The sequence below is a fragment of the Mobula birostris genome, chromosome 5 (genome assembly GCF_030028105.1).
Source record: "Mobula birostris isolate sMobBir1 chromosome 5, sMobBir1.hap1, whole genome shotgun sequence".
NCBI lineage: Eukaryota > Metazoa > Chordata > Chondrichthyes > Myliobatiformes > Myliobatidae > Mobula > Mobula birostris.
In genome coordinates this window covers 53,693,018-53,720,864 of record NC_092374.1, presented here as the reverse complement: position 1 = coordinate 53,720,864, position 27,847 = coordinate 53,693,018, and the positions used below count along the sequence as shown (strand labels likewise).

Below are 27,847 nucleotides of genomic sequence, written 5' to 3'. Positions count from 1 at the left end.
GTGAAATGGTTAAGGGTAACATGAGGTGAAACTTCCTCAACCAGAAGGTGGTGAGAGTGTGGAACGAGCTTCCAGAGTAAGTGTTGGATGCAAATTTGATTGCAACGTTTAAGAAAAGTTTGTTAGGTACCTGGATGGGAGGGGTATGGAGGGCTATGTTCTGGGGGCAGGTTGATGGGACTAGGCAGTTTAAATGATTTGGCACAGACTAGTTAGGCCTGTTTCTGTGCTGGTTTCTTTTCTATGACTATCTCTGGATTACTACAGTAATCTATACACCATTCTTGCCATGTCAGCTGGGTGTTCATTTGTTTTTGAGTAAAATTAAATTTAAGCACTTGTAATCACACAAAGCAAAGATTTTTCAATCTTATTATCCAACTATTTGACTTAGGCACAAAAGGACTTGCAACTAATCAAATAATCCTTTAGTACAAGATCACTTGATAGTAATAGCTTCCTGTGTACTGGGCTATATTTCACTGTTTTTATATGCATTACATTAAGAATGTTGAATTAGGCTTCCTGGCCTCAGGTTCTAAGCCTGCACATGACTAATCATGCCTCAACCACCTGTCTATCTAATTTGTTCTCATGTAGAAATGAGTAATAGACACATATTTGCATAAAGAGTTAGTCCATTGAAAAATAAATAATAAACTGAGCTGATCTAAAATTGAGTTGTGCTAACTGCAGCATACAGCTTAAACTTTCAGGCAGTAGAAAAGGTGGATTAGTTTCATGCCGTGTAGCTCTGCAGTGGACATTATATGGATATGTCCATTATATTATGGACTGCATTGACTGAAGTCTTCTTAATCTCAGATGTTTAAAGTACCCTATTTTTCAACTTAACTAGTTCTCCCTGCTCCCAAAAAGAAGAGGAATGTAGTAAAACCCTGTCTGTTCATTTGCTTGCAGATAGCCTATTGAATTGATATTTTAAATAATTGTTGTATTCTTGACAGTGTGTTCCAGTCAAAATGACACCAGCAAACAATGGTTCCTCAGGCGACATCCTCTAGATAGCAAGTCTTTTAAATTATTTCACTTTTTCTATGCCTTCTGCTTGTTTTTTTTGTATTGTCTGTGTTATGGTAACTATTGGTATCTGATGTACTGTCTGGATCTTGATCGAAGGATCCAGCACCCTGCTATGTCCAGAGAGCAGCCTCATGGAGATCAAAGATGAGAACTCAAGCTGACTCATGGAAAAAAACAAAAATCATAGGTTTTTGATTGATGGGATAGATTAACCCCAGCCTGAAACGGCAAGGAATACTGAGCATCGAAATGAAGGCGTTCGGACACGGTCAGCGATCACCCCCAAGGAGGGCAGAGGGTCAGTGATCGCTCCCAATGGTGCCAAAGGATCAGCAATCGCTCTCAATCGGGTCAGGGATTGCTCCCAACAGGGCCCACCATTTGGAACAGGCATGAGTTCTGAGTCAAGGAAGGACTGTTCAATGTTCTGAGATTTATGAGATTGGACTGTACTTTATATTGGTCTCCTTGAGTTATTTGGCATTTTCTTTCTTGTGGCCGAATGGTGGGTGGGTGATCTGTAAGTTCTTTGTGTGTGGGTGGGGTGGGGGGCGATGCTGCTCCCGCTGTTCTTTTTCTGCGGGGGAGGGATTGGGGACGTGTCACTATTGTCACTGTCTTTTTCTGCGGGCGAGGAGGGAGGGGATTGCTATTGTTCCTGTTTTTTTCTGTGGGGGAGGGAGTCAGGGATTGTTATTGTCGCTATTCTTCTTTGGGGAGGGGATGGGAGATTCTGGAGTCTGCGAGTTTTATTTCTTTCACTTTTTCATGTGTATTTCACATTCTATCTGGAGAAGACAAAGATCAGAGTTCTATTGTACATGCATACTTTGACAATAAAGTGAATCTTGAACCTTAAACCCAGTGGAACTTCGCTCCATTTACGTGATACCAAACCAACCATTCTTTCAAATGATTTCATGAGTTAACACTGAGTTTTTGTGTTGCTAATTAGCATCTCAGAAATCCTCTTGGCTGGTGCATCACTAAAAGTCTGTCAGTCATATGTAATATAATAGTGAGCAGCCAGTTATATAGCCCCTAGATTCCCCCCTCCTTCCTTTTCTCCTACTGTCCACTCTCCTCCCCTATCTGATTTCTTCTTATCCAGCCATTGACTTTTCCCACCCACCTGGCTTCACCTATCACCTTCCAGCTAGACTTCTTCCCCTCCCCCCACCTTTACATTCTGGCATCTTCCCTCTTCTTTCTCAGTCCTGAAGAAGGGCCTCAGCCCAAGATATCGACTGTTTATTAATTTCCTTAGATGCTTCCTGACTTGCTGAATTACTGAAGTTGCAGAGATGAAACTTGTTCCTCATTGAATGATCTTACTCTGTGGGAATGGTGCTCCGTTAAAATTTGTGCAACAAATTAAGTCAGTGTTTCAATTCAAGTAAATGATAACACACCTTTGCAAAATGTAGCCTAAATATGTTGCTCAAAATTTGAGAATTATTTTACATATGCCTTAAAATATCTTTTAATTTAATGGAAGTCAAGCAATATTTAAATTTAAAGCTAAAATGTAGTCTATTTTTACCAACACATTTAAATCAGGACAATGGTGCAAGAGCTACAGAATCAGAGTGCCCTTGATCTGAGTTCAAATGCATAAGTGAAATTGTCAACTTGTATGTGACTGTTATGTTAAGGCTTTTTAAATAGAGTTTTAAAAATACAACAATAATCTTGTATCACAGATGTCGGGCTGGCAAGTGCTGAAAACAAGGACCAGGGTTCTGGTCTCGGGTTTGGATGTCCGTGCAAGTAGGAGACAAAAAGGCTAGTGACCACGCACCCTCCACCCTCTGAGTCGGTGAGTTTGGAGATTAAAACCTGGAGTTTGGGGTCCCGTCATTGGCTACTTTTGGGTCGATAATGAAGTTTCAAGCCTAAAGGTTGAATGGAAGTGCAGAAGTCAAAATCCGATGCTGAATCCCTCGGTCTGTGAGTCTAAAGTCCACTGGGGAAATTTCAGGTCTGTTGTATGTGACTCCATCGGAGCAGAAAGGCCCGTTCTGTTGTTGGAGGACTGTCTGTGTGTGTGAGTGGGTTTGTGGGTAGGTGAGAGGGAGGAAAGGGGCTAATTATGATGTGCTCTGGGTTGTTTTGTCAAGCATTGTAGACATATCTATTGGCGCCAGAATGTGCGGCGACATTTGCGGCCTAGTTCCTGCACACCCTTAAGTTGTATTGGTTGTTAACGCAAATGACGCAATTCACTGTATGTTTCGATGTACATGCAATAAATAAATGAATCAGAATCTAAATTATATCACTCAGTGTAATTTCAGGAAACAGTTTTATTGCTTTCATCAGTGTTTAATCTTATGTTCCATAATAAGATGAAAACATTCTTATTGTCTAGTTTGATGAGTTGTAATAAAAACCATTCCTTCTCCTTTTGATTTTAATAAATTATACCAATGGGTGCTTCTCATACAAGTTTGTTTTGTTTTCCCTTCCATTTGTAGAAACATGAAAGAAAATCAAGAACAAACTTAAACCTATTCTTTAAAAAAAATGAATTGAATTGTTTACTTTGGCTAAAACTAGAAATTTGCATTTAAAATGCACTTGAAAAATCACTGATTAGAGTAAAGTTCAAGTTTCTACCAATATCCATCTGCATTATCAGAAACGTGAGAGAATACAATTGAACGGTGTAACAGAATGTTGTTTTTCTGTTTTTGTTCTCATCTCTTTTAAAATGTCTCCTATGGTAGCAACCTGGCTTAGTTTCATTTACTCTGGAATAATTTATTAACTATTCCTAAGTAGTTAGTATTTTAAAGTCTCCTATCCAACACTTATAAGTCACCTGACTTAAGATAATTGAAAGTAGCTTTAAAAACTATACTGAACAATTTAATAGTTTTGAACTTAAATCATTTTGTAGATTTATATTAGTTAATTTGATTTCTTTTATATGATTTTAAAAAATGGCATGTAACATGAAACCATGGCTGAAATTACTGCAGCCTTTCTGGAATCCTTGCAAGTAGCAGAGCTGTGCTATTTAGTTCAGATTGAATGGCCAGTTTTCTGACTGAGCTTCATTTGGGTAAAGTGAATCATGAACCCAAGTGACATATTGAAAGCTACACAAAAGTTAATGATTTTAGTTGTAACTCCTATATCAACACGCCTCAGTCTTTTGCATTGGTTTTACTGTTTCTATCCAGTCTGTGATGTTATTCTGCACAGAAACTTTACTCTAATATTTCAAAATATCCTTGCTCACATTGTCCCTTGCACTGAAGTTACTATGGCAATGTAATCTCAAGTAGTGAATTCTGAATATGGACAGTACTTTAAAATAGGTGATATCAGATTAGTCATCCAATATACATTTCCTCTGTTAAATCTATATCAACTATTTCACATCATTAAAGTCAGAAAAACTCAATAACACAGATAATGCAGAGACATTATCTTCTTGGTCTCAAGTAACTTATCCAAAATAATAATATCCATCATCAGAGTCCTCTTTGGATTCTTTATTGATAGTTTCACTTTTCAGTGAATCTTTTGTCAAATGTTCATCTGAGAAAGGATCTATGTCCGAGGGTGTGCGGTGACCTGGCAGGTCATCACCCAGTGTGTCTAGATAACTCCCCACAGAAATTGAATCAAGTCCATCACCACCCTCTTGTAAGCTGTTCCAGCTGCCTCGCAGTGAGGTGTTCTGGCTTTCCATCAAGCTGTAGGTACTACTTGCCAAACTGCTGCCCCTGCTGGCCAATGTTCCCTTCTCCTCCATCATCCATTTGATGGATTCAATACCTTCATTGATGGTGAGTAACTGATGCATCAGTTTGACATCAATTGCCCTGAGACAAGCCTAGGGTAGAGAAAAGCAAATTAGCATGTTTACATAAACCAAATGTCATTTAGCACACAGGCTTGAGATTCTTCTTAACTGAAACTAACATAATGTATAACAGTTCTGATGTGACATTTTCAATTTTGAAAGCATCATGTTTGAACTTTAGCCTCTATTCTGGTATTTTTGGCATCATTTTCATAACAATTCCAAGTACCACTGTGGAAACAGGATATCTTCAATCAATTATTCATAGAAATATGACTTTATTTATATTCCCAGAGTCCATCTTAAATGTTGCAACTTTTAAAGAGGAATCTTAATTCAAGGAGTACGTGACTGAAAAATATGTACATCTGCTGCAATTTCATTCTGAAGTTAACATCTGTTCACTGGTTGAATAAAGAAATCCTAGGGTGAAACTTAGGTTCACTGACTATAAACAGATGATACAAATAGTTCGCTTTGGACTGAATTGGCTGGATTGTCCACAATGTGCTCTGATTTTGCTTGTAGTGTTAATGGTTGCACAGATCTTTGTGGTTACTTTAGCATATAGCTCACTCTGACAACTGACAAGACAAAAATATGGGCCACATTCTTTTAGATCTTAGTTATCTTCTAATCTAATCAATCTATCTTACCTCCATTCCCCGTGAGGAGCTAATGATCCTATTACACTCTTCCCTCGATACATTGCAGAAATGTACATCTGTAAGTGACACCATATTAAGCTAGCTAATTATTAACTGTTCAACAACATATTCTATTGCTCCATGTACATTAACCATCCAGGAAAGTGGAAGCAACTGATCAAGCATAATGCTTTCACGACTGAAACTCCCATTTTTACATGGGAGGAAAAGAAACCTGTGGACAATGACTATAAGCAGCTGGAACATTGTGAATGGTCGCAGTATCAATCGGACAAGGACCAGGTAGTTGAAGAACTAAATGAAACAAAGTTAAGAGAGGTGTTGAAATTATCAATAATATCAACATTGATTATCTACAATATCAACACATGAACCTTCATAGCTTTGCCCATTCGCAGTCAGGAAAGGACCAGGTAACTGAGGATCAAAATGAGACCTTAAAGTAAAATGATGTGTTAAAAATATTATCAATATTAGTGCTAGATTAAAACTACTAAATATGCTTCATGTACATTATATGATCGATGTAACGTTCATGATTCCAAATAGAAAGACCTTTATCATGTAAAATAACAAACATATTTGGCATTTCACCAAATGCACATATTCAAATCTAGGCACTCATGCTGCAACAGAAATATATTCCATTTAATTGCTCAGAATATAACTTATTCTGGCACTGCCATCAATCAGATGATCAGATATTATAAAGACATAAACAACAGGAAATCTGCAGATGCTGGAAATTCAAGCAACACACATCAAAGTTGCTGGTGAACGCAGCAGGCCAGGCAGCATCTCTAGGAAGAGGTACAGTCGACGTTTCAGGCCGAGACCCTTCGTCAGGACTAACTGAAGGAAGAGTTAGTAAGAGATTAAAACTCTTCCTTCAGTTAGTCCTGACGAAGGGTCTCAGCCTGAAACGTCGACTGTACTTCTTCCTAGAGATGCTGCCTGGCCTGCTGCGTTCACCAGCAACTTTGATGCGTGTTGCTATTATAAAGACATGTTTGAAATGCATGGTAGAAACAACATAGGTGCACTAAAGTAATATATGATTATTTTATACACTGGGTTAGATGATCTCAAAACCAATGAATCACTCTAAGTTCCTCAGTCCTCCCATATTCAGATGAAAATAGTCATGGGAATTTAAACAACTTAAGGAAAGGTTCCACTGTACTATTGTATCTGGTGCTCCCAAGGCGGCCTCCTCGATATTGGTGAAACCCAACTTAAATTGGGTGTCTGCTTTGTCAAGCACCTCCTCTCTAACCACAAAAATCGGAATTTCCCGGTGACCAACCATTTTAATTTCAATCCCTATTCCCATTCCAACATTTCGGTCCATGGCCTCCTATTCTGCCACAATGAAGCCACTCTCAGGGGAGGATCAACACCTTATATTCTGTCTAGGAACCCCTTATATCCTCCAACCTGATGGCATGAACATTGATTTCTCCTTCCGGCAATTCTTATTTCCTCCACCTTACCTTTCCTTCTATTCCCCACTCTGGCTTCTTACCTCCCCTGGTGTCCCTCTTCCTTCTATTTTTCCCATGGTCCACTCTCCTTTCCTATTGGATTCCTTCTTCTCCAGCCCTTTTCCTTTCCCACCTACTTTCCAGCTTCTTACTTCATCTCCCCTTCCCCATCCACCCAACTTCACCTATCACCTTCAAGCTTGTTCTCCACCTCTCCCTACCCCCCCCCCCCAATATTTTTATTCTGGCTCCTTCCCTCCTCACTTTTCAGTCCAGATTAAGGGTCTTAGCCCAAAATGACAGGTAATTCCTCACCATAGATGCTGTGTGACCTGAGGCGTTCCTCCAGCACTTTGTTAAGGAAATATTGCTCTATGAAAAATTCCACCTTCAACTGTTGCATGCTGTATTTCTATGTTACTCTACGTCACCACTTCTTTATCATCAGAGTCAAATTCCCACTTAACATCAATGTGGAAATACCCTCATGTCATAGAATATGACAGGTCCATCACCTGTCTAATTAATACCAGAGGCCATCCATTTTAGATGAGAGGGTGAAAGTTCAAAGAGATGTGTGGGGCAAGGTTTTATACATAGAGTTGTGGGCATCTACAGCGTGCTGGCGGGGGTGGTGATAGAAGCAGATATGATAGAGACACTCTTAGATAGACAGACAAATATGAATAGAATGGAGGGATATGGACTACATGCAGACAGTAGTGCATAGTTTTGACTTAGTTAATTAAGTGTCACTAACTTAATTAGTTTGGCAGAACATTATGGGCCAAAGGGCCTGGTCTTGTGCTATACTGTTCAGTGTTCTATCTCAAGAGAACAGTTAAGGATGGTCAGTGCAGTCCTTGTTTGTCACGTCAACATACCATGAATGATTAAAAGTATGGCAAGATGTGCAAATGATCAACTGCAAAATAAAAATAGCCTTACATTTTTACCCCTCAGCATAATAATAACGTTGTGTTTAATACTCTTTCCATTTTAAACACAAATTTCAAATGATGAAAGGTTCAAATAAGTATACTTTGAAACTATACCAGAAAATTGTTCAGCAGTTGAAAACACTGTGCAAGTTAAAGTTTAACTAGTGTTCCACATTTTGTTTTTATTGAATTGCAGTGAATTTTTATGATAGAGTTTGCAGTTTGTTGGTTTCCCATATTTTTCAAATCACTCAGTACATATTTCCTTTTTTTGTGGTGAGATTGTATTGCAAGCTGTGTGTTGGTCCTATACCGTTTGCAAATATAAAACTCACTGCGTATACATGATGAATGCTGCAAAAGGCAAGCCCAGACAAGGTGATAGCAAAAGAGTAACACTTTAAATATGGAGCATGGAAGTAAAATTATAACTAGACAGGTCTAAAAGAGTTGAAAGCTGAAGGAAAACTATTAAGCATGAAATATCTTTAAAGCATTAAAAGGTTTATGAGAATAATTCAAGGAATGAAGGAGTTAATATATGAGGAGAATTTGATGGCCCTGGGCCTGTACTCTCTGAAGTTTAGAAGAATGAGGGGGATGTCATTGAAACCTATTGAATATTGAAAGGCCTAGAAGAGTGGATATGGAGAGAATGTTTCTTATAGTGGGGGAGTCTAGGACCAGAGGGTACAGCCTCAGAATAGAGAGACGTTCATTTAGAACAAAAATGGGAAGAAATTTCTTTAGCCAGAGGTAGTGAATCTGTGGAATCCATTGCCACAGATGGCTATGGAGGCCAAGTCATTGGGTATATTTAAAACGAAGGTTGTTTTGTCCTTGATTAGAAAAGGCTTCAAAGGTTATGGGGAGAAGGCAGGAGAATGTGGTTGAGAAGGATAATAAATCAGCCATGACTGAATGGCAGAGCAGACTTGATGGGCTGAATGGCTTACTTCTGCTCCTATGTCTTTTGCTCTTGCAGCCTTATGGTCTCCATGGCCAATGTCTGTTTATGGGAGCTGTTGGTGATCTGGTCTAACAGCACAGACCAGGAACGAAAACCCAACCCAAAGTGGATCTCACTATAATCTCTTATTACGAAAATAGATCAAAGAATATAAAGATGAATTAATATTAATATTGAAGGAAACAATTCATTAAGATATTGCATCTAATTAACCTCTGGCAAACCCCTGATGCATTACGCCAACACGTTCTCAGCCAACTGTTCTCAATTGTTTTCACTTCAGAGCAAATAAATGCACAGTTTTGTGCTGACATGACATTCATGTCATCTATTGACACCCCATCTGTGAATGGAATCATAATTAAAATATTAGAGAAAGGCACAATAGTTTGGGAGAATCTCTTAAGTCTGCATTAATTTGACACAGAACATTAAATATCACCCTCTCTCCCTCCACCCCACCCCTTCCCTTCCCCCACCCCACTCTTCTAATCATTCCTGACTCCATCTGCCTCTAATCATTCACCTTTCCTCAGTACTCCTATTATCTACAGACTCCAGTCTCAGCACTCTCCCTCATTTCTCTATATTGACCATCTTCCCATTCCACTCTCAGTGCTAATAAATGGTCTCACTCAAAATGTCAACATTTCCTTTCCTCTGTAAATCCTGCTCAACCAACTGAGTTCCTCCAGCAGTTTGTTTACAATCCTGAGCTGGTCAGCATGGATTTGTGAAAGGAAAATCATGTCTGACGAATCTCAGAATTTTTTGAGGATGTAACTAGTAGAGTGGATAGGGGAGAACCAGTGGATGTGGTATATTTGGATTTTCAAAAGGCTTTTGACAAGATCCCACACAGGAGATTAGTGTGCAAACTTAAAGCACACGGTATTGGGGGTAAGGTATTGCTGTGGATAGAGAATTGGTTAGCAGACAGGAAGCAGAGAGTGGGAATAAACGGGACCTTTTCAGAACGGCAGGCAGTGACTAGTGGGGTACCGCAAGGCTCAGTGCTGGGACCCCAGTTGTTTACAATATATATTAATGACTTGGATGAGGGAATTAAATGCAACATCTCCAAGATTGCGGATGACACGAAGCAGGGCGGCAGTGTTAGCTGTGAGGAGGATGCTAAGAGGATGCAGGGTGACTTGGATAGGTTGGGTGAGTGGGCAAATTCATGGCAGATGCAATTTAATGTGGATAAATGTGACGTTATCCACTTTGGTAGCAAAAATAGGAAAACAGATTATTATCTGAATGGTGGCCGATTAGGAAAAGAGGAGGTGCAACGAGACCTGGGTGTCATTATACACCAGTCATTGAAAGTGGGCATGCAGGTACAGCAGGCGGTGAAAAAGGCGAATGGTATGCTGGCATTTATAGCGAGAGGATTCGAGTACAGAAGCAGGGAGGTACTACTGCAGTTGTACAAGGCCTTGGTGAGACCACACCTGGAGTATTGTGTGCAGTTTTGGTCCCCTAATCTGAGGAAAGATATCCTTGCCATAGAGGGAGTACAAAGAAGGTTCACCAGATTGATTCCTGGGATGGCAAGACTTTCATATGAAGAAAGACTGGATGAACTGGGCTTGTACTCGTTGGAATTTAGAAGATTGAGGGGGGATCTGATTGAAACGTATAAAATCCTAAAGGGATTGGACAGGCTAGATGCAGGAAGATTGTTCCCGATGTTGGGGAAGTCCAGAACGAGGGGTCACAGTTTGAGGATAAAGGGGAAGCCTTTTAGGACCGAGATTAGGAAAAACTTCTTCACACAGAGTGTGGTGAATCTATGGAATTCTCTGCCACAGGAAACAGTTGAGGCCAGTTCATTGGCTATATTTAAGAGGGAGTTAGATATGGCCCTTGTGGCTACGGGGATCAGGGGGTATGGAGGGAAGGCTAGTGCAGGATTCTGAGTTGGATGATCAGCCTTGATCATAATAAATGGCGGTGCAGGCTCGAAGGGCCGAATGGCCTACTCCTGCACCTATTTTCTATGTTTCTATGTTTAATGTAAGAACTCTGAATAAATAATCTAAGTGAACGTCAGATTCTGCACACCATTCTCAATAGAGGTTTTTAAATTTACTGCCTTATAACCTCATAGAACTGTCTTTCTCCTGCACTACAGCAAAACACAATAAGCATACAGTGAAAAAGTGGAACTTTTCCTGGTAATTCTTTTGACTTCAGAACAAGAGAGGACCTAAATAAAAGTGTTCAGCAAGCAAGGGGAGAGTGATTCTATCCCAGAAATTAAGCACCAATATAATCAGTATAATCAGTAAATAGAAACTACGTATTTAGAATATCCTCCTCCATGTGTAGCAGACCAACACTGTGATGCTGGAGGATGTAAATCACTTGCCATTAAGTATGAAACATCATTTCCAAAGGAAAATAAATGATTTACATGAACAATACTCCTGAATATGTGAAGCTATATGTGCTACCTTTTTTGAAAACATTACCAAGACATGCTTCTGACCTTTAGCAGAATGTTAAGGTGAACTTGAATGGACTTCCTGTAGTGTATGTACTGTACATTCAGTGCTATATGGCCCCTTTGGCTGCTTTCAGTAAAGGATAGTTGCTCAGTAGCTCTCTCTTTGCTACTTACCTTACACAAAAACCTGATATGCAGAATATTTAATATCAAATTTAGTCTATGACTGAAGTAGGGGATAGGATTACATCAGTGAGGAAATTCTGAAGAAGACCACGCAAGTATGAGCAAATCATAATTCCTTAAATAAATGCAATAGTTTTGATAGTTATTGCACAGGGTTTATTCTATCACTGTTCTTCAAAATCTGCAACACCAAAATGGTGTTGACATGCATTAATGAAAATTTGTATTTTTTTTAATTAGTTCATTCACAGGATATGTATGTCTTTGGTAAAGATAGGATTTATGGACCATTCCTAATCCTCTTTTAACTGAGGAAGCAAGTGAAATATAATCTCTTGGTGAGTCTGGAATCACATATAGAACAGACAATGTGAGAATGCTAGACTTTCTTTCCTAAAGGGTATTAGTGAACTGCTTGTGTTTTTACAACCAGTTTCTTGCCTATGATTATGGAAACTATCTTCTTTTACATTTTAGTTACTTCAATTTATGTTTCCTAGCTGATATAGTGAGATTCAAATTTGTGGTTCTGGATCAATGCTTTACAATTCTGGATGTTATTTCTGTAACTTAACACCATATTATCACAGCCATAGCTAAAATATTTAAACATAAATATTAAAAAAGAACAGGAAACAAAGCAACAGAGAAATGACATTGAGTTATGTTTTGTGAGTATGTTCCGATTCTTGCTGGAATACAAATAAGGAAACAGTTAGTTTGTTTAAACGTTGTTGAGTAGATGAAGCTGTCATGATCTTAATAGCTATTTAACTATGTTCCTTTCTTGACACTAATTTTGATTTTTTTTTTTACACAATTCAGTAATTCAAACTGGTTTTAATGTCTGGAGAATACACTTCATCCAAAAGAATGCTAAGAAATATGTTTAGAAGTAAAACCTGGAAACAGTAGATATAACACATATATATATGTAATATAGATAATAACTTGAGGGGTCATTTTGCTTTAGATTATCTATGTGACAAAGACAGAGTTAGTACTTTCTGCTTCACCAAATACTGTATTTGCATTGAGAGTCAAAATTTTCAACACAATGAAAATCCATTGTAACTCAGCATGAGAAACTAGTTTAAGATGGTAATCCAACCTAACCTGAATGCAAGACACATCCCAATACTTGGCCGTTTAGACTCATTTACTTGTGTCGGTTCTTTCTGGTTCAGTTAGACTAGTATAAAAGATTCCAACAATGGAAGGGGAAATACAAAAAAAAACCTCACGCAATTTATTGCAACATTGGGTACTGTCAGCAATTCACACTGCATCTCCTGGCAACTTCTATTTCTAAGGGGCTGCTGTCTCCAAAATGGTTATTGCTGTGCAGTTCATTATCTGTTATATACTCAATGACTACTCTATTCGTATCTTCTGTGCCTAATAAAATAGCCACTGAGGGGATGTTCATGGTCTTCTGCTGCTGTGGCCTCTCCACTATCTTGCTGTTTGCAACTTAAGCATATCATGGCAAAGAGAGTCAAAACAATGCATCCGCTTTGTTTTTAAACTCGATGACTACACCGGAATCATTCTTCTGGAGTACTGGCTTAAAAACATTATGCTAAAGTGTTTTTATTTTAATGCTTCCATGTGCCAATTTTAAATGCATTTAGATTAATCCTCCTGATCTACACCAGTGTCAATTTATCACCACCATCATAATGTTAGGAATATATTGTACATAGTTGTAGATGACTGTTGCAAAAGTTAGCCATTACGGGTTAAATTTGGGTTGGTTACATACTACTTGGGAGAGTACAGAAGTCAAGAATGATTGAAGGCCTCAATTTTCATATAAATTCTAAAGTATTAATAGCATAAGAAGTTCTTCGTTCTTCAATTTGATCAGAGTAAATATGATTATCAATGATTCTTCAGAAATACCATTGCTGGTTATTATGATGCTGAGATACATTCTAAGGTGCTGGGACACATCATAATTGACATAACCTAGGGTCACTGGGGAGTGAAGTACTGACATTTCAATATCCACAGAAGATGTATCAGGCTATTTAGCTTATCCAAAGAACAGGATAAAATCACCAGGTCACTTCGCATCTATAGTGTGAGTAAGAAATGAGAAAAAAGACAGACTGCTGGTGAAGCTCAGTTGGTCTGGCAGAAGCACTACAGGCAATGTGGACAGTTGACATTTAGGGTTGAGACCCTTCTTCTGGACACCCTGATCTGTAGAGGAAGCTTACATTCAGGTCATCAACCTATCATCAAAAAGATTCTGATGAAAGATAAAGGATATTGCATGGAATCGTTCATATTGGAGTTGGGGAATCATTATTAGTGAATAAAAGTTCAAGAGGAGAGGTGGTGAGTGAGATTTGTTCATCACGATCCTATGTTAACAGAAGGGATGAGCAATTGGTGAGAGGGGGATTGTTTATAGTAAAATAAATTGATTATTGTGGTAGAGGGGTATTGAATTACTTGGGGGAAGGTAAGCATTCAGAGATGGTGAAGGGGAGAGGGCATGATGAAGTGAGAAGCTGATGATCTTGGGGAACTGTTTCATCTCCTGGTGCACAAGAATTACTGGCGAACCAATTAGTTTCTCCCAGTCAGGAATTCTCTTCCTTTAGGTGCTGGAGAAATAGGAAGCACAGGTAATTAGATCTAACCCTGGAAAAGATAATAAAATCTGAGGCATGAAACCAAATTAAAATGTTTAAAAGAGCACTCAACTCTTCTGAACTTTACTGGCTATGCTAAAACACAAGTGGGTGGTGTCAGGTTTGAGATGATGAATATTTTATTAGCCTACATAAACTTACTATTTAAAATTTCAATTAGTGTTGCTTCATCAGGAAACTACAAAGAACAGCTCAAAACATATTATTTATAAAATTCCACTGTCCTCATGAAAGAAAATATACAGTATTTTAACCAAAACTTTATTTTATGATCACAATGCCATTTAGCAAAAAAAATTTCCATCGATATATCTAACACTGTGCAAAAGTCTTAGGCATATACTGTGTGTATAGCTAGCAGCCATAGACTTTTGCACAGTAGTGAAGTAATGATATGTTTTTATTGTGGTGCTGTTGCTGGTGCAAAAGAAATTTCATGACGTAAGTGAGTGATGATAAATCTGAATCTGATGTGCATTTCTATCGATGCAGCTATAAAGAAGACAAGACAGCGACTATACTTCATTAGGAGTTTGAAGAGATTTGGTATGTCAACAAAACACTCAATAACTTCTATAGATGTAACATGGAGAGCATTCTGACAAGTTACATCACTCTTTGGTATGGGGGGGCATCTGCAAGGACTGAAAGAGGCTGCAGAGTGTCGCAAATTTAGTTGGCTCCATTTTGGGTACTAGTCTACAAAGTACACAGGACATCTTCAAGCAGTGGTGACTCAGAAAGGCAGCGTCCATTATTAAGGACCCCCAGCGCCCAGGGCATGCCCTTTTCTCATTGTTACCATCAGGTAGGAGATACAGAAGCCTGAAAGCACACACTCAGCGATTCAGGAACAGCTTTCTCCCTTCTGTTATCCAATTCCTGAATGTACATGAACATGACCTCATTTTTTTAAATATATATTATTTCTGTTTTTGCACAATTTACGTATTTACTTATTTGTTTTTCTTCTATATTATGTATTGCATTGAACTGATGCTACTAAGTTAACAAATTTCATGATACTTGCATATATATGCTGTAGACCTTTGCACTGTACTGTATCTGTTGTTGGGGATCTATCCAATGATAGCAGGAATGTCAGTCTACAGTAATTCATCATCTCAGCTCATGCATTAAGAATAACCATGTGGAGGTACCGAAGTTTAGTGTATCACAGGGATAAAATAATGGAAAGTGCGTGAAATTATATTAGTAAATTATGAATCTGGATAGGATTAATAATGTAAAAAAATACCATTTCTCATGTCAATGGCATTTTCTGAATGTGCAGGTAATCTAGTGTCACTTAAGACCATTGTTAAATTCATTATCCTTTTAACAGCCAAGTGTAACTGGAGAGCCTCTCTAGTTAGACATGAAATAGGGTATTTGTAAGTTGTAATGATTTCATCTTCACCTTTATGGCTGTTCTCAAATCTCATCTAAAACATTTCAACACATTATGCATTTCATCACACCTTTTCATCTTCCCACAACAATCAGCTGCAGGTATTGGGCTATCTTAATTCAATAGAATGTGGCTATACTTCAAATAATTAATTTCCCTTTGTTAGCTATTCTGAAACAAATATTAAATAATTAAACATAATTTGTTTTCTCCCTTGTACAGTTTTGATGAAGAGACTTTGAGCTGAAGTACTAATTCTGTAGCTCTGTCCACACACTCTGCTGGGCCTGTTGAATGTTTCATGCAGTTTCTGTTTTTCCAAATTTCCACCATCTGCATCTCTTGATTGGCATAAAATACACTATTGCACGTTATCCTGTCCTGGAACTAAGGAGTATACATTTTATCAATGCTCAAAATATTTTCAACACCCTCTAATTTGGCATCTGGAATGAGTTGGTGCAAAAGGTGACGAAGACAAAAGCAATAACCACTTTTAACGGGCATCTTGATGCATACATGAGCAGAGCATGGGGGATATAGAATTAAAGTGAATAAATGGGGTTGTATAACAGGCATGATGATCAGCAAAGATGCAATGGTTGAAAGGCTGTTCCTATGCTGTATGACTCTATGACTAAGTCCGATCCTTTATTGTACTATTTAGAATAGCAGATAATAAGCTGCCAACAATCCAGTTGATTTGTGACAACACCTGATTGATTTGGTGTTGTGTTTTCATCCCTCTAAAGGATATGATAGTATTCAGGATAGGGTGCGTTATAAGGATCATATACAGTTTAGGGGCTTGACAGATGAGATTTCTTGGTCTTTTTGTCCTTAGTTAGTTCATCACACATGAAGCTGAAAGACTGAAATGCCTTGCTTTCTCAGATTTCTGATATTTCTACTACAATTGCACCCCTGGATGGAATAGTTTAACATGTATTCAGTCAGGAAAAAGAGACACACGCGCACACACACACACATGCATGCACATGCACAAACACATGTAATATTGTAGTAGTCCACTGTGGTCTGTTCAGCACTACAATTTGTGTTAAGGTAATTATACATTTAGTCAGATGAATCTTTGTGCTAAAACATGATCTGGACATTGCCAGAATTCAGATACCAAAGTCATAATTCATGACAAGTGATAAACCAATGAATATAAACCAGTGAGATGCAAATATCGCATTCCTGCTCATTAACATGATTATTCAGTTCAGCCACTACAAATCATGCTGCAAAACCGATTAGCGGCTCAGCAGAGGTGATCAGCATTGATTTTACAGCTGGGTTGTAATCAAGCTGATAAATTTCTTAAAGGGGAGGTACAACCTGGCTTCAGGACTTGGTGTTTGCAAGTGTGGTGCCAAAGGTGATCGGATCAAAGATGTAGAAACGAGAGCAGCGAAGATGTTTTGTTGCTGTTGACCTAGAGGCTTTAATGGGCAAGGCAGGAAAGAGAAGACATAGCATCTGTCCACAGAACATCAGGAGTCCTTCCAAGTATATAATACAAAGCATAATGGAGGAAATACCTTATAAGATCAGAATCAGAATCAAGTTTAATCACTGGCATATGTCATGAAATTTGTTGTTGTGCAGCAGCTGTACAGTGCAAGACAATAAAAAACAAGTTACAGTAAGTGCATATTATACAATTAAATTCGTAGAGCAAAGAAAGAGCAAAGAAAAAAAAAGAACAGTGAGGTAGTGTAGATGGGATCAGTGCCCATTCAGAAATCTGAAGCAGAGAGGAAGGAGCTGTTCCTAAAGCCTTGAGTGAGTATCTTTATCTTTGTACCTCCTACTTGATGGTAGCAGTGAGAAGAGAGCATGTCCCGAGTGATGAGGCCAAGCAATGTTGCAAAAATATATAATTTCAAACATTTACTTGAAGTCAGTAAAAGTACTTTCAAGCATACAATTTAAACACACACTGCTCAAAAACTCAACACCCCCACCCACTCACCTGCCAACAGCCTCCATCAATCAGGATGTATCCTTAACATTCACTTCCTATACCTCACACCATGCCTTCCAACCATACCTCACAGCTTGTGTAAACTGCCTGTTACTCAACCATGACTAACCACCTAACCCAAACACATTCCACAACACTCATTGACACCTGTCACTTCACCTCTCTTGCAGTTGAATCTGGGAACCAATAGGGCAGCAACTAACTGTGGGTTATGGGCTCATCAATGTCACCCTTTCAGCATTTTTCCATAAGTGACATGGTGTTTCAAGCGGATAAGTTGAAATCTCTGAAGAAGTGATATCTGCATAGCTCATCACACACTTCAGTTCTTTCTTGTCGTACAACCTTACTCCTGCTTTATTTGCCATGTTAACAATGAGTCCTGATTGACAGACACTGCTGACATTTTGGGGTGTAGTGATTTGAGTATAGCGATAATAGTTGCAAATATATTCACTCACTTTGAAGAAATAGATGAAATTGTACTCCTTGCAAAACTCACATGCCCTTGTCTCTCCCTGCAGAGAGCTGAGAAATGCAACTTGACAGGCAGGAGTACAGGAGCCAGAGAGGGGGAAGATACAGCCACAACTTCACTCAATTTATCTGTTACGTTGATATTTTGTGAATAACGTTAATACTTTGTGAATAACTTACGCATGAGTTTTGAGCTGGCATCTAAAAGTGAGTCACTAAGCAACACTGAACTTCATTCAAGGCAGAGGGAAAGCAATTCACGTGTACAGGGGAAAGATTTCAAAGGGGCCCAAGCGGCAACTTTTCACACGAAATGTGGTGCATACATGGAATGATATATATAATACTTAAATTAAATATGCAGAGCAAAAAGAGAGCAAAGAAAGAAAAGGAGAATAGTGAGGTTCATTGTAAGTGGGTTCATTGTCTCTTCAGAAATCTGATGGCAGAGGGAAGGAAGCTGTTCCTGAATCATTAAGTGTGTGTCTTTAGGCTGTTGTACCTTTTGCTTGATGGTAGCAATGAGTAGAGGGTACGTGGACAGGTACACAAAGGGGAAAGGTTTAGAGAGCAAGTGGAACTTGTTTGGCACAAATGAGTTGGGCCAAAGGTCTTGTCTCTGTGCTGCATTGCAAGTACAAAGTTCAAAATAAATTTATTATCAAAGTACATGTAAGTTACCATTTATTATTCTAGATTTATTTTCTTGCAAGCACTCACAGTAGAAAGAAATGTAATAGAAGCAATGAAAGTCCACACTCACAGAAAGACTGCCGAGCAGCCAATGAGCAAAAGAAGAAAAGTTGTGCAAATACGAAAAAAAAGATAAATACATACATACATAATGCTGAGAACATGAGTTCTAGAGTCCTTGGAACTGAGTCCATGGGTTGTTACTCTTCATGAATATGTGTACCTTGCCTTTAATACTCAGTCAATGTCAATTAGTGCACAAAGGCCATCTCCCCAAACTGAATATTAACCTCACACACTGCTCAATCCATCACAACCACATCACTCATCTATCAACTTTCTTCCTCCCTCAGGAATCGCACTCAGTATTCATACATTACATTGCACCACCACACACTTAGAATGCGTCTCACACTCACATCTCATAGCTTGCTCAAAGTGTCTGTGATTTAATCAGAGCAGAAGACTGAATACCAATTCTGGTATGGAGGACTCAGTTGAAGTGTTAGTCAGCCTACCAATAGAAGGCTACAAAAAAGTCATCTTTAGTACAGTGGATCTGCATGCAATATCAAGTAGCATGGAGGAGCTCAGTAGCAACCACACTCAACACTCTGCATGCAACTTGGAGCCCTTTTACTTCCATTTCTACTGAGACCATCCATTTTGTTGAAAATGCTCCACACATGGAGATATTCTGCTGCCTTTACCTTTAACTGTTTTATGAGTTCTTCTGGAGTACTTCTAGTTAAGAAAATCTGATAAGCATTGTTACACCCTTCTAATTCCACTCCACATCTTGTTTCCCCAAACTGCTGCTCTGCCTTGCACCTGAAAGTTTCACTTACTGTGTTTGAACTTACCTCACAGGGTCTGTACTCAATGGAGTTCAGAAGAATGAGGGAAGATCTCATTGAAACACACAGGCAATGGAAGCCTGTATAGAATGGATGCAGAGACAATGTTTCCATTAGTAGGATGTCTACATTTCGAGGCTTCAGCCTCAGAACTATGGCATGTCCCTTTAAAACTGAGATGAGGAGGAACTTCTTCAGCCAGTGTGGTGAATTTGTGAATATTTTTTGTTGTGAAAGCCAAGTTATTGGGTCTACTAAAGACAGAGATTGATAGTTTCACAACAAGTCAGGCTGCCAAGGATTACACCAAAAAGGCAGGAGAATGGGGTTGAAAAATGAATCAGGTATGGTTGAATATTGGAGCAGACTCAAGGGGTTGAATAGTATTATTCTGCTCCTATAACTTATGATCATATTGTCCTACACTTTCCTGCACTAACCTTGATTTCCCTAGTCTCCAAAAATTTACTGATCTCTACTTTGAATACCCTCTGAAACTGGGCCTACACTGCCCTCTTCAAAGAGAATTCCAGAAGGTACACTCATTTTTAACCTGCATGTCTGGCCCTTTAGTTTGAGACTTTGACCTCTTGTTCAAGATACCAGAAGAAACCAAATCCTTATATCTATCCTGCCAAACCTTATCACACCTTCTCTTAACTAATTTTAAAGCATTTTTTACTGTCCAAATGACACAATTTGTTACAGTGCCAATTCTAACACAATTTAAAAGGAAGCTGTCTCAGTAGAACTCCTTATTTTCCTGGTATCAGTCTTCATGAATCAAAATTCTGACCTCCTCCGCTATTCCTCTGTTCTTCTTATCTGTTCTGACTCTGGGCAAATTTACTTCCGCAGAACCAATCCAGAAGTTCTCCATTTTAATTTACACCCTCAGTCTCCATGCAGAGCTTCACTCCTAGTTCTGTCCATGATGCTGAATCTCCAGTGATGCTGGTTCTCCACATTACTTGAATTGGAATACTTCCCCTTTCACTCTGCATCCTTCTGTAGTTGGGAGATGATGTCTTCTATCTTGGCTCACGCCTCAAACTTTGGAGACTGCAAAGGGCAGTATCTAACTCTCTGCCTATTGCTTTTCCCAGCACTAACACATTCATTTCCATCCTGTTCCCCTTACCTGAAACTCCTGCAGTAATGCTGTGCATATTTGCACATTTGCACTGCAGACTTTGGCCTTCACCAGTAAGAACGCTGTATCTGCTTAATAAGGGCAAAGGTTGCATCTTCTCAGTTTTGTATCTGGGTCTGCCTTACTGTTCAAACCTAAAGCAAACTAGAATTCCATAGCTGCCTGAGCGGAGCTGTGTGACTACTTCCTGGATCAATTAACTCCTGCCTTCCCTGATGTCCAATCAACCATGCACACCAGCTCAACAAATGAAGGACAGAATAACCCTTACAGCAGCAGGCCTGGTACTGGAAGGTGAGCTTAGGCTGGGAGGCTGCCCTTCATGGAAGAAAGAGAGCCTAATTCCACCTGATGGGTTATTTTAGCTTCCTCTGTATTGCAAGTCACCTATCACTCCATGGACTTAAGTTTCAGCGAAATGATGGCACCTAATGCAGGTTTTGATGCCCTGAACCCTAAATTACAGATGACAGTGCTGAAACTAGTGGAGCTGCTGCCTCAGAGCACCAAAAACCTGGGCTCAGTCCTGATCTGGAATAGTTTACATGTTTTCCTGTGATGATGTGGATTTCCACAGTGTGCTCTGGCTTCTTTCCACATTGCAAACACATGCAGTTTTGCAGGTTAATTTGTTACTGTAAATTGACCCCAGTTGCAGTCTACTGCATCAATAGGGTGTTCATAAGTATGTCACTTGTATTGGTTGGCAGATCCATTCTGGGTAGAACAGAATCCAAGTCTTGAGCTTCCTGACATTGAATACAATCTTCTCGACAGAGTTTTCAAAGTGTTTCATCATACACCAGTATAGCAGCCTTAGGGGATGAAGAAAATTTACAGAGGTGGGGGTGATGCAGATTTCATAACACCAGAGCCAAAATACTTCCTTTGTGAACTGCCTCATCAATGTCTTCATTGGAATCCTCAGTAGCTGTGTGAGACCCCGCTCTTTAATATTCCCAAATACCTCTAGTGCACTTGTTCCTGTCACTTCACTACAAACACAAGCTTTAGTCTAAAATGTATTATCAGCTGTTACTGGGAAATTAAAGGGCAATGATCCAGAATTTGGATGAGAAAAAAACTGATTTAACCTTTTTATCCTAATTCATTAATTGCACAAAAAAGCAGTATTGTGCCATTAATGACATAATCAATGAGTGAACCATGCTTTCCTGGCTTAGCAATAAAAGCTGGAGCAAAGTAATGTAAGTTTTTCATCTCCAAGTGAAATTAAAATGCCCCTCTTGAACATAATTATTTTCATTGACTTCCCAAAATGATTTTTACGTGCTCCCTCTTTGCATACAGGCAGGATTTATAAAGTTCACACTGTCTGTTAACTAGATGCTGCATTCAGCGACTCTGAAGAATGATGAGAGAGGGCCTTGAATGTTGTACAGGGGGCCATGGAGCAGCTCTACACCATGTGGCACATTCACCATGCCATTCAAGTCACCCCCACCTCTATAAATGTCCCCCATCTCCAAGGCATCCACAGAGAGTTCTGCAAGGGGTGATTGATAAGTTCGTGGCCTAAGGTAGAAGGAGTCAATTTTAGAAAACCTAGCATATTTATTTTTCAACATAGTCCCCTCCTACATTTACACACTTAGTCCAGTGGATGTGGAGCATACAGATCCCTTCTTCATAGAAGTTGGCGTCTTGGACCTCCAGAAATGGTCCACAGCGGGGGTGATTGATAAGGTCATGGCCTAAGGTAGAAGGCAATGAGTTAATAACTTCAAACCTTCTGCATAATCACTCAAAGAGTTGAACTGCACGTGCAAGTAATGAGAGCTGATTAACTTATCGCCTTCCACCTTAGGCCACAAACATATGAATCACCCCTGCTCTGGACCACTCTCGGGAGGTCCAAGACGCCGACTTCCACAAAGACGGGATCCATATGCTCCACAACTGCTGGACTAAGTGTGTAAATGTAGGAGGGGACTATGTTGAAAAATAAATGTGCTAGGTCTTCTAAAATTGACTCCTTCTACCTTAGGCCACAAACTTATCAATCACCCCTCGTATAACAGTGCTGATCTGATTCTCAGTAGGTAGCATATAACGTGAGGGCAGCTGTGACCCTTCTTTACGTGCTACCTTCCACAGATCAGCACTGTTATAGAGCCCTTGGAATAGCAAGACAGTTTACAACTCTTCAAAACTGGAGGACAGCATGAAAGCGCTTTCTTAAAATGAAGAAATCCAAATTTAACATATAGTTTGATCACTCGTCATAATGTGTTAGAACAAAGAGCAATGCCCAGTTCACATCAAATATAGGCAAAATCTAATTTCTGACTGACAGTATTTTAGACTTTATTGGGTCTTCCTCCATAGGGTCCTAAAGGTCATAAAGCATGGGTACAGGCCTTTTTGACACCAATTGTGCCTACCTGAGCTGCTCCCTCTTGCCTGTGTTTGGCCCATATCCCACTATTTATTTCTTATCCACTTACCAGTCCAAATATCTTTTAAACATTCTAATTGTACATGTCTCCAACACTGACAGCTTGTTCCATATACCCACCACTCATCATCATAGGACATGCTGTGAAAAAGAGCCCCTCACAATTTTATAAACCTCCATATGATCACCTTTCAGTTTTCTTCACTCCAGAGTAAACAGTCCCAGCCAATCACTAATCGGGATAAAGGGAGGGAAGGAAGTAGAGAGTCCTTGCCTACATCTACCCGTTTTAAATCAACAGAAGTTATGGGATGTTAAATGGTGCGTGAGCAAATATAAAAGGTTGACAATACCATCACGTTCACTGAATTCAAGTCTGCCCTTGGCCACAACCTCAGCATTATGATTAACTCATGCATGGATGCCTCCTCCTTCCAAATAGTTGCTGGTGTTTTCTGTGTAACAACTATCGTAAGAGGGAGGGAGATGTATCAGTTGGCATTGAGCAATATGTGTGGTAATGCAGCTGTCATTTTTGAATAGTTAGTGTGTGAGTGTACCTGTATCCAAGCTACAACTTGAGATTTAAGGCTTGCAACATACTAAATGTGTGAAGGTGAGATGAATGTCATGTAGGAGGGCTGACAGGTAGAGATTGGTGGGCATGTCATGGATTGAGCAGTGTGGAATCCTTGTGGTACAGTTGACAAATTATGGTATTAAAGCTGTATTCACCAAACATAACCACTCAAAAGTTTATTAGAGATACAAGAGATGCTAGAAATTTTGCCGAGACTCCTCATCAGTCCTGTTGAAGAGTCTTACCCTGAAACATTGTTTATTTCCCTCCATAGATGCTGCCTGACCACTGAGTTCTTCCAGCGTTTTGTTTCTGCTGATCACAGTTTTCTTTAGTTTGCCTTTGAGATTATAACCATGGCTTTTGCCTTTCTGGCCATCTGTTGCTACAGATTGCTTGCTATGCATTCTGCAAGTCCCAATGTACTTTTCAGGTACAAGGCATATCTTTTCCTTCCCACATTTCTGATGGTGCTAACAAATTGGACTATATGACCACCTTATATCCACTGGCACATTCAGTAAGAGACTGCAACACAGGAGCAAATATTTGAACAAAAATATTTCCCAGGCACTGTAGTAGAGGAAATTGGACAGTTCTCAGAAACCTAGCACACCCTCAGAATTAAATGGTTTTCTCTGTGCAATAACATGTTTTGAGTATGTTGAATGACAATGTGGGGTTTTCAATTTCATTCTTAGATATTTCAGCACCTAGTACATAACTTCTGTGTTCCTCCCTTTTCTTTTTTCATTGTTTATCTTCATTTAATTCCTCCTGCTGTATTTCTTTTTCCTCACATATTCATCCACTTCATTCTTTATATTCCGATTTTGAAATGAGTTCTTCTGGCCTGTGTGGAGTGCCGGAGGGGTTTGGGCTCGAGGTTTTTAGGGCAGCTGAACTGGTTAATTGTTGTTTAATTTCCTTGTATTTTTCTTGAGTGTCTTGTTCTTTGTAATGCAGTCTTCTGATGCCTTCTGTTTAAGCTTGTAAAGTTCATCTTGATAGGCTCAGGAATTCCGTATCATTTGTATTATTTAATTGGCTCCCCGGTTAGTGCTAATTACAGGGTTCTTGTTTTGAGAATGTTACTTCTTGCAGTGTCACTTGGCCAAGCCACCAATTTTTTTTCTGGAGTTATTATGAATAAACTCTTGTCGCTGTCTCTACATCAGAATGCTGTCTTTCCTCTCCACTTGTGTTCCAATATTGCCAGCGTGCATCATGAAAATTTGCTTCCTTTAATACAACGACTCATCCAAATTGCTCTTTGGTGAGTTAGACTAGTTTGTGCAGTGTTACTAAACAGAGGCTGATGATGTAGGTTAACAACAGGACTAAGGCCCAACATTCTGTACTCAATTTGGATATAATTCATTATGATTGCCTAATCCTTCTGCAAATTTCATTTCCATCCCCAAGAACATCGCTAAGCACAGCTGCTAGAGCTACATTTACAGTAAAGCTACAGAAAGGCCTTCATCACATTGACAGACTTGTTTAGTTGCATTAACAATTGTGTCATCTCTAGGAGTGTTGCTGACCCAGAAACATCTTCAGTCTCCATATCCTCCACGTTAAATGTAACCAACAGATATCATTACTGTTTATAATGGAATCTAATGAGTTGACTCAATGTATGGGACCCCAGTGTATGCACTGAGTTCAGGTGGGTTGTCTATCCACTCTGATAAATCATTCAGGTTTGACAGGAGTTAGGACATGCCATGTCATGCTTGCTCAGCCCAAGTACTTCATCCAGGTCAGGATTATTTGCTTAGCATTACCACATGTAAATGGTATGTTTAAGGTTTTTACATTTCCAGAGGTGGACAAGTGTAGGGACCTCAAGTTTGGAAAATATTATATGTTCCATTATGTATTGATTGACAGGATCTTGTTAGTTTCAGAGATCTCAAACCAACAAGATCTGGTCACCCAGCCAAAAGTCTAGTTTATTTTTTGTATTACTACAAGCCAACTCATAGTTATCAAGAAGAATGGTTTGCCTGATTTCCTACTGATCTTGTTTACTAAGTTATTTTTGTACTGATAACATGATTATTTTCCAACTAAACAATGAGCCTTTATTTTAATAATAGATAGAACTATGAGATATTAATAATTAACACATTTAAAATTCAATTAAGTATACTTTGCCTGTTCTATTGTTCAATAAGATCAGGGTTAATCTAATCTTGCCTGTTTCTTCTATAGATCTGACTTTCCATTGACCCAAATTACCCTTCTGAAACCAAACCAGGGTGAGGCTTTGGTGAATTTTGTGTATTCAAGGGTTTAACTGCTTAAACATAATGCAATTTTGCCACCACCACGTACCTGGAACTGCAATGTTTTGATACATGTACTGTTATATTACCCAGATTGCAGTCCACACCATAAGATACTACTGAAACACACCACTTTCCGCAGTCCCATGGCCAAGACCACAAAAGGCATTGTGCATGTTAAAAGTTCTTTCCTTCTGACCCTTTGGAATTTCAGTTAAAATCTAGCCAGACGAATGATAGTTTGAGTAAAAAGATGTAAATTCAAACTACATAAAACAAGAAAGACAATACAAAAGCAGGAGTTGGCCAAATTGTCCCTCCAGCCTGCTCAACAAATCGAATACCGGCTAATCAATCATTCCAGAAAGATGAGGTTGCAATAAGGACCCATCCTGAAACTGGGAATAAAGATCAATCTTGAGATCTAGTGTATCTGACCTGAGAATGGATTATGCTAATTTGAATCCCCAAGCTGCTCAAGATTTCCATTTTATATTAATAAAGCCCTATGCTTTAATACGACAAAGCATTAAGCTTGTTTCTCTTGAGAATTTCCAGTTAAAATACTATATTTCTCAGGAAAAAAAGACCTGCAGACAAATGGAACATTTTGGCAAAATACTTTAGATAATCTCAAAAACAATTCTACCTGAGGTAAAAGGTTCACTGAAGGTAAAATAATACAACAAGTTCTGTTTCTTCTTGAAGAGCATTCCAAACAAAAAAAAATCAAGCACTGTGTCGTTTCTTTCATATTTATATGGAGAACATGGAACTAAGTTCGAGTTCGACCTATACTACATACACCTGGTATTTTGCTTCCGTGTAAGCAGGCGACCCGGTTGTCCTGTGCAGCGTACGTGCTTAGACCGCGCTCCTACATACAGAGCAATCCCTTAGCTGACATTCTCTCGCCGGTACATTGTCAGTACCCCGCAAGCGCTCTCTTTTTCTCTTTTTCACTTACCATTTCCAGCTTCAATATCTGAATCTTAGTTTCCAATCTCTCCAACGCGTTGCAGTTACTCAAAGTTCCCGAGGTAGAAAGAGCTACCTCATCGTCTGTGCGGCGGCATGGCTGGTCTTCCCTAAGTGATCGTAGCAGGCTTTCAGGAATCTTACGTCCCATCTTGATCTCTAGTTCTTTTAAATCCGGCAGGACATATTCCTCCATTCTCGCCAAATGAATGTTTGATGGTTCAAACGCAATTATTATAGATTGCAACACGTCAAATGAAACATTTTTAACCAATCGTGAGGTTGGGAAGGAATACACATCAGCACGGGACTGATGATAACAAAGTTAAGGTAGTTACTTCTTAATTGCAAGGATCATTGGGGCTCCAGTGCAAAGTGACAAGTCGATGCTGTCTCGTTTCTTCGAAGACGAATGTCAGTTGGGGGAAATTGACGTTTGAAAAGTGCAGCAAGTGTTCAGATCTGTTTTTTTCTGCCGGTAACTCTGGATTAATTCATTTCCAGAACGGCATACGGTGAGCAAGACGGCAGATAGGAGTGAGCGCTTCAAACAGCTCGTTGTCAGTGCAAGGCTCGCTGACCTCGCAGTGTGTGTATGTGTATATGTGCGTTTCACACTCTCTCTCCCTGTTTCTCTCTCTCTCTCTGTGTCTCTCTCTGTCTCTCTGTCTCTCTCTCTCTCTCTCTCTCTCTCTCTCTCAACTCCCCACCCGAAGCAGCAGAGCAAACCTTCAGGTAAACCAGGGCACAGTGACCAACCC

The 27,847-nt window shown here is 39.3% G+C and overlaps 1 protein-coding gene across 1 annotated transcript; it reads right to left on the bottom strand.

The window, feature by feature from the left end:
• Positions 1 to 3,330: 3,330 nt before the first annotated feature.
• On the bottom strand, positions 3,331 to 27,847 carry LOC140197249 (leucine rich adaptor protein 1-like). The gene is made up of 2 exons (XM_072257171.1): positions 27,076 to 27,847; positions 3,331 to 4,891 (listed from the first exon to the last, which is right to left on the bottom strand). The coding sequence occupies exons 1-2, from the start codon at positions 27,280 to 27,282 to the stop codon at positions 4,502 to 4,504; spliced, it is 597 nt and encodes a 198-aa protein (XP_072113272.1). The 5' UTR covers positions 27,283 to 27,847; the 3' UTR covers positions 3,331 to 4,501.

Coding starts and splice junctions, on each gene's coding strand:
- LOC140197249 (XM_072257171.1), bottom strand. CDS start 27,282: ATGGAGGAATATGTCCTGCCGGATTTAAAAGAACTAGAGATCAAGATG. Junction 4,892..27,075: donor AGATATTGAAGCTGGAAATG/GTAAGTGAAAAA, acceptor TCTCTACCCTAG/GCTTGTCTCAGGGCAATTGA.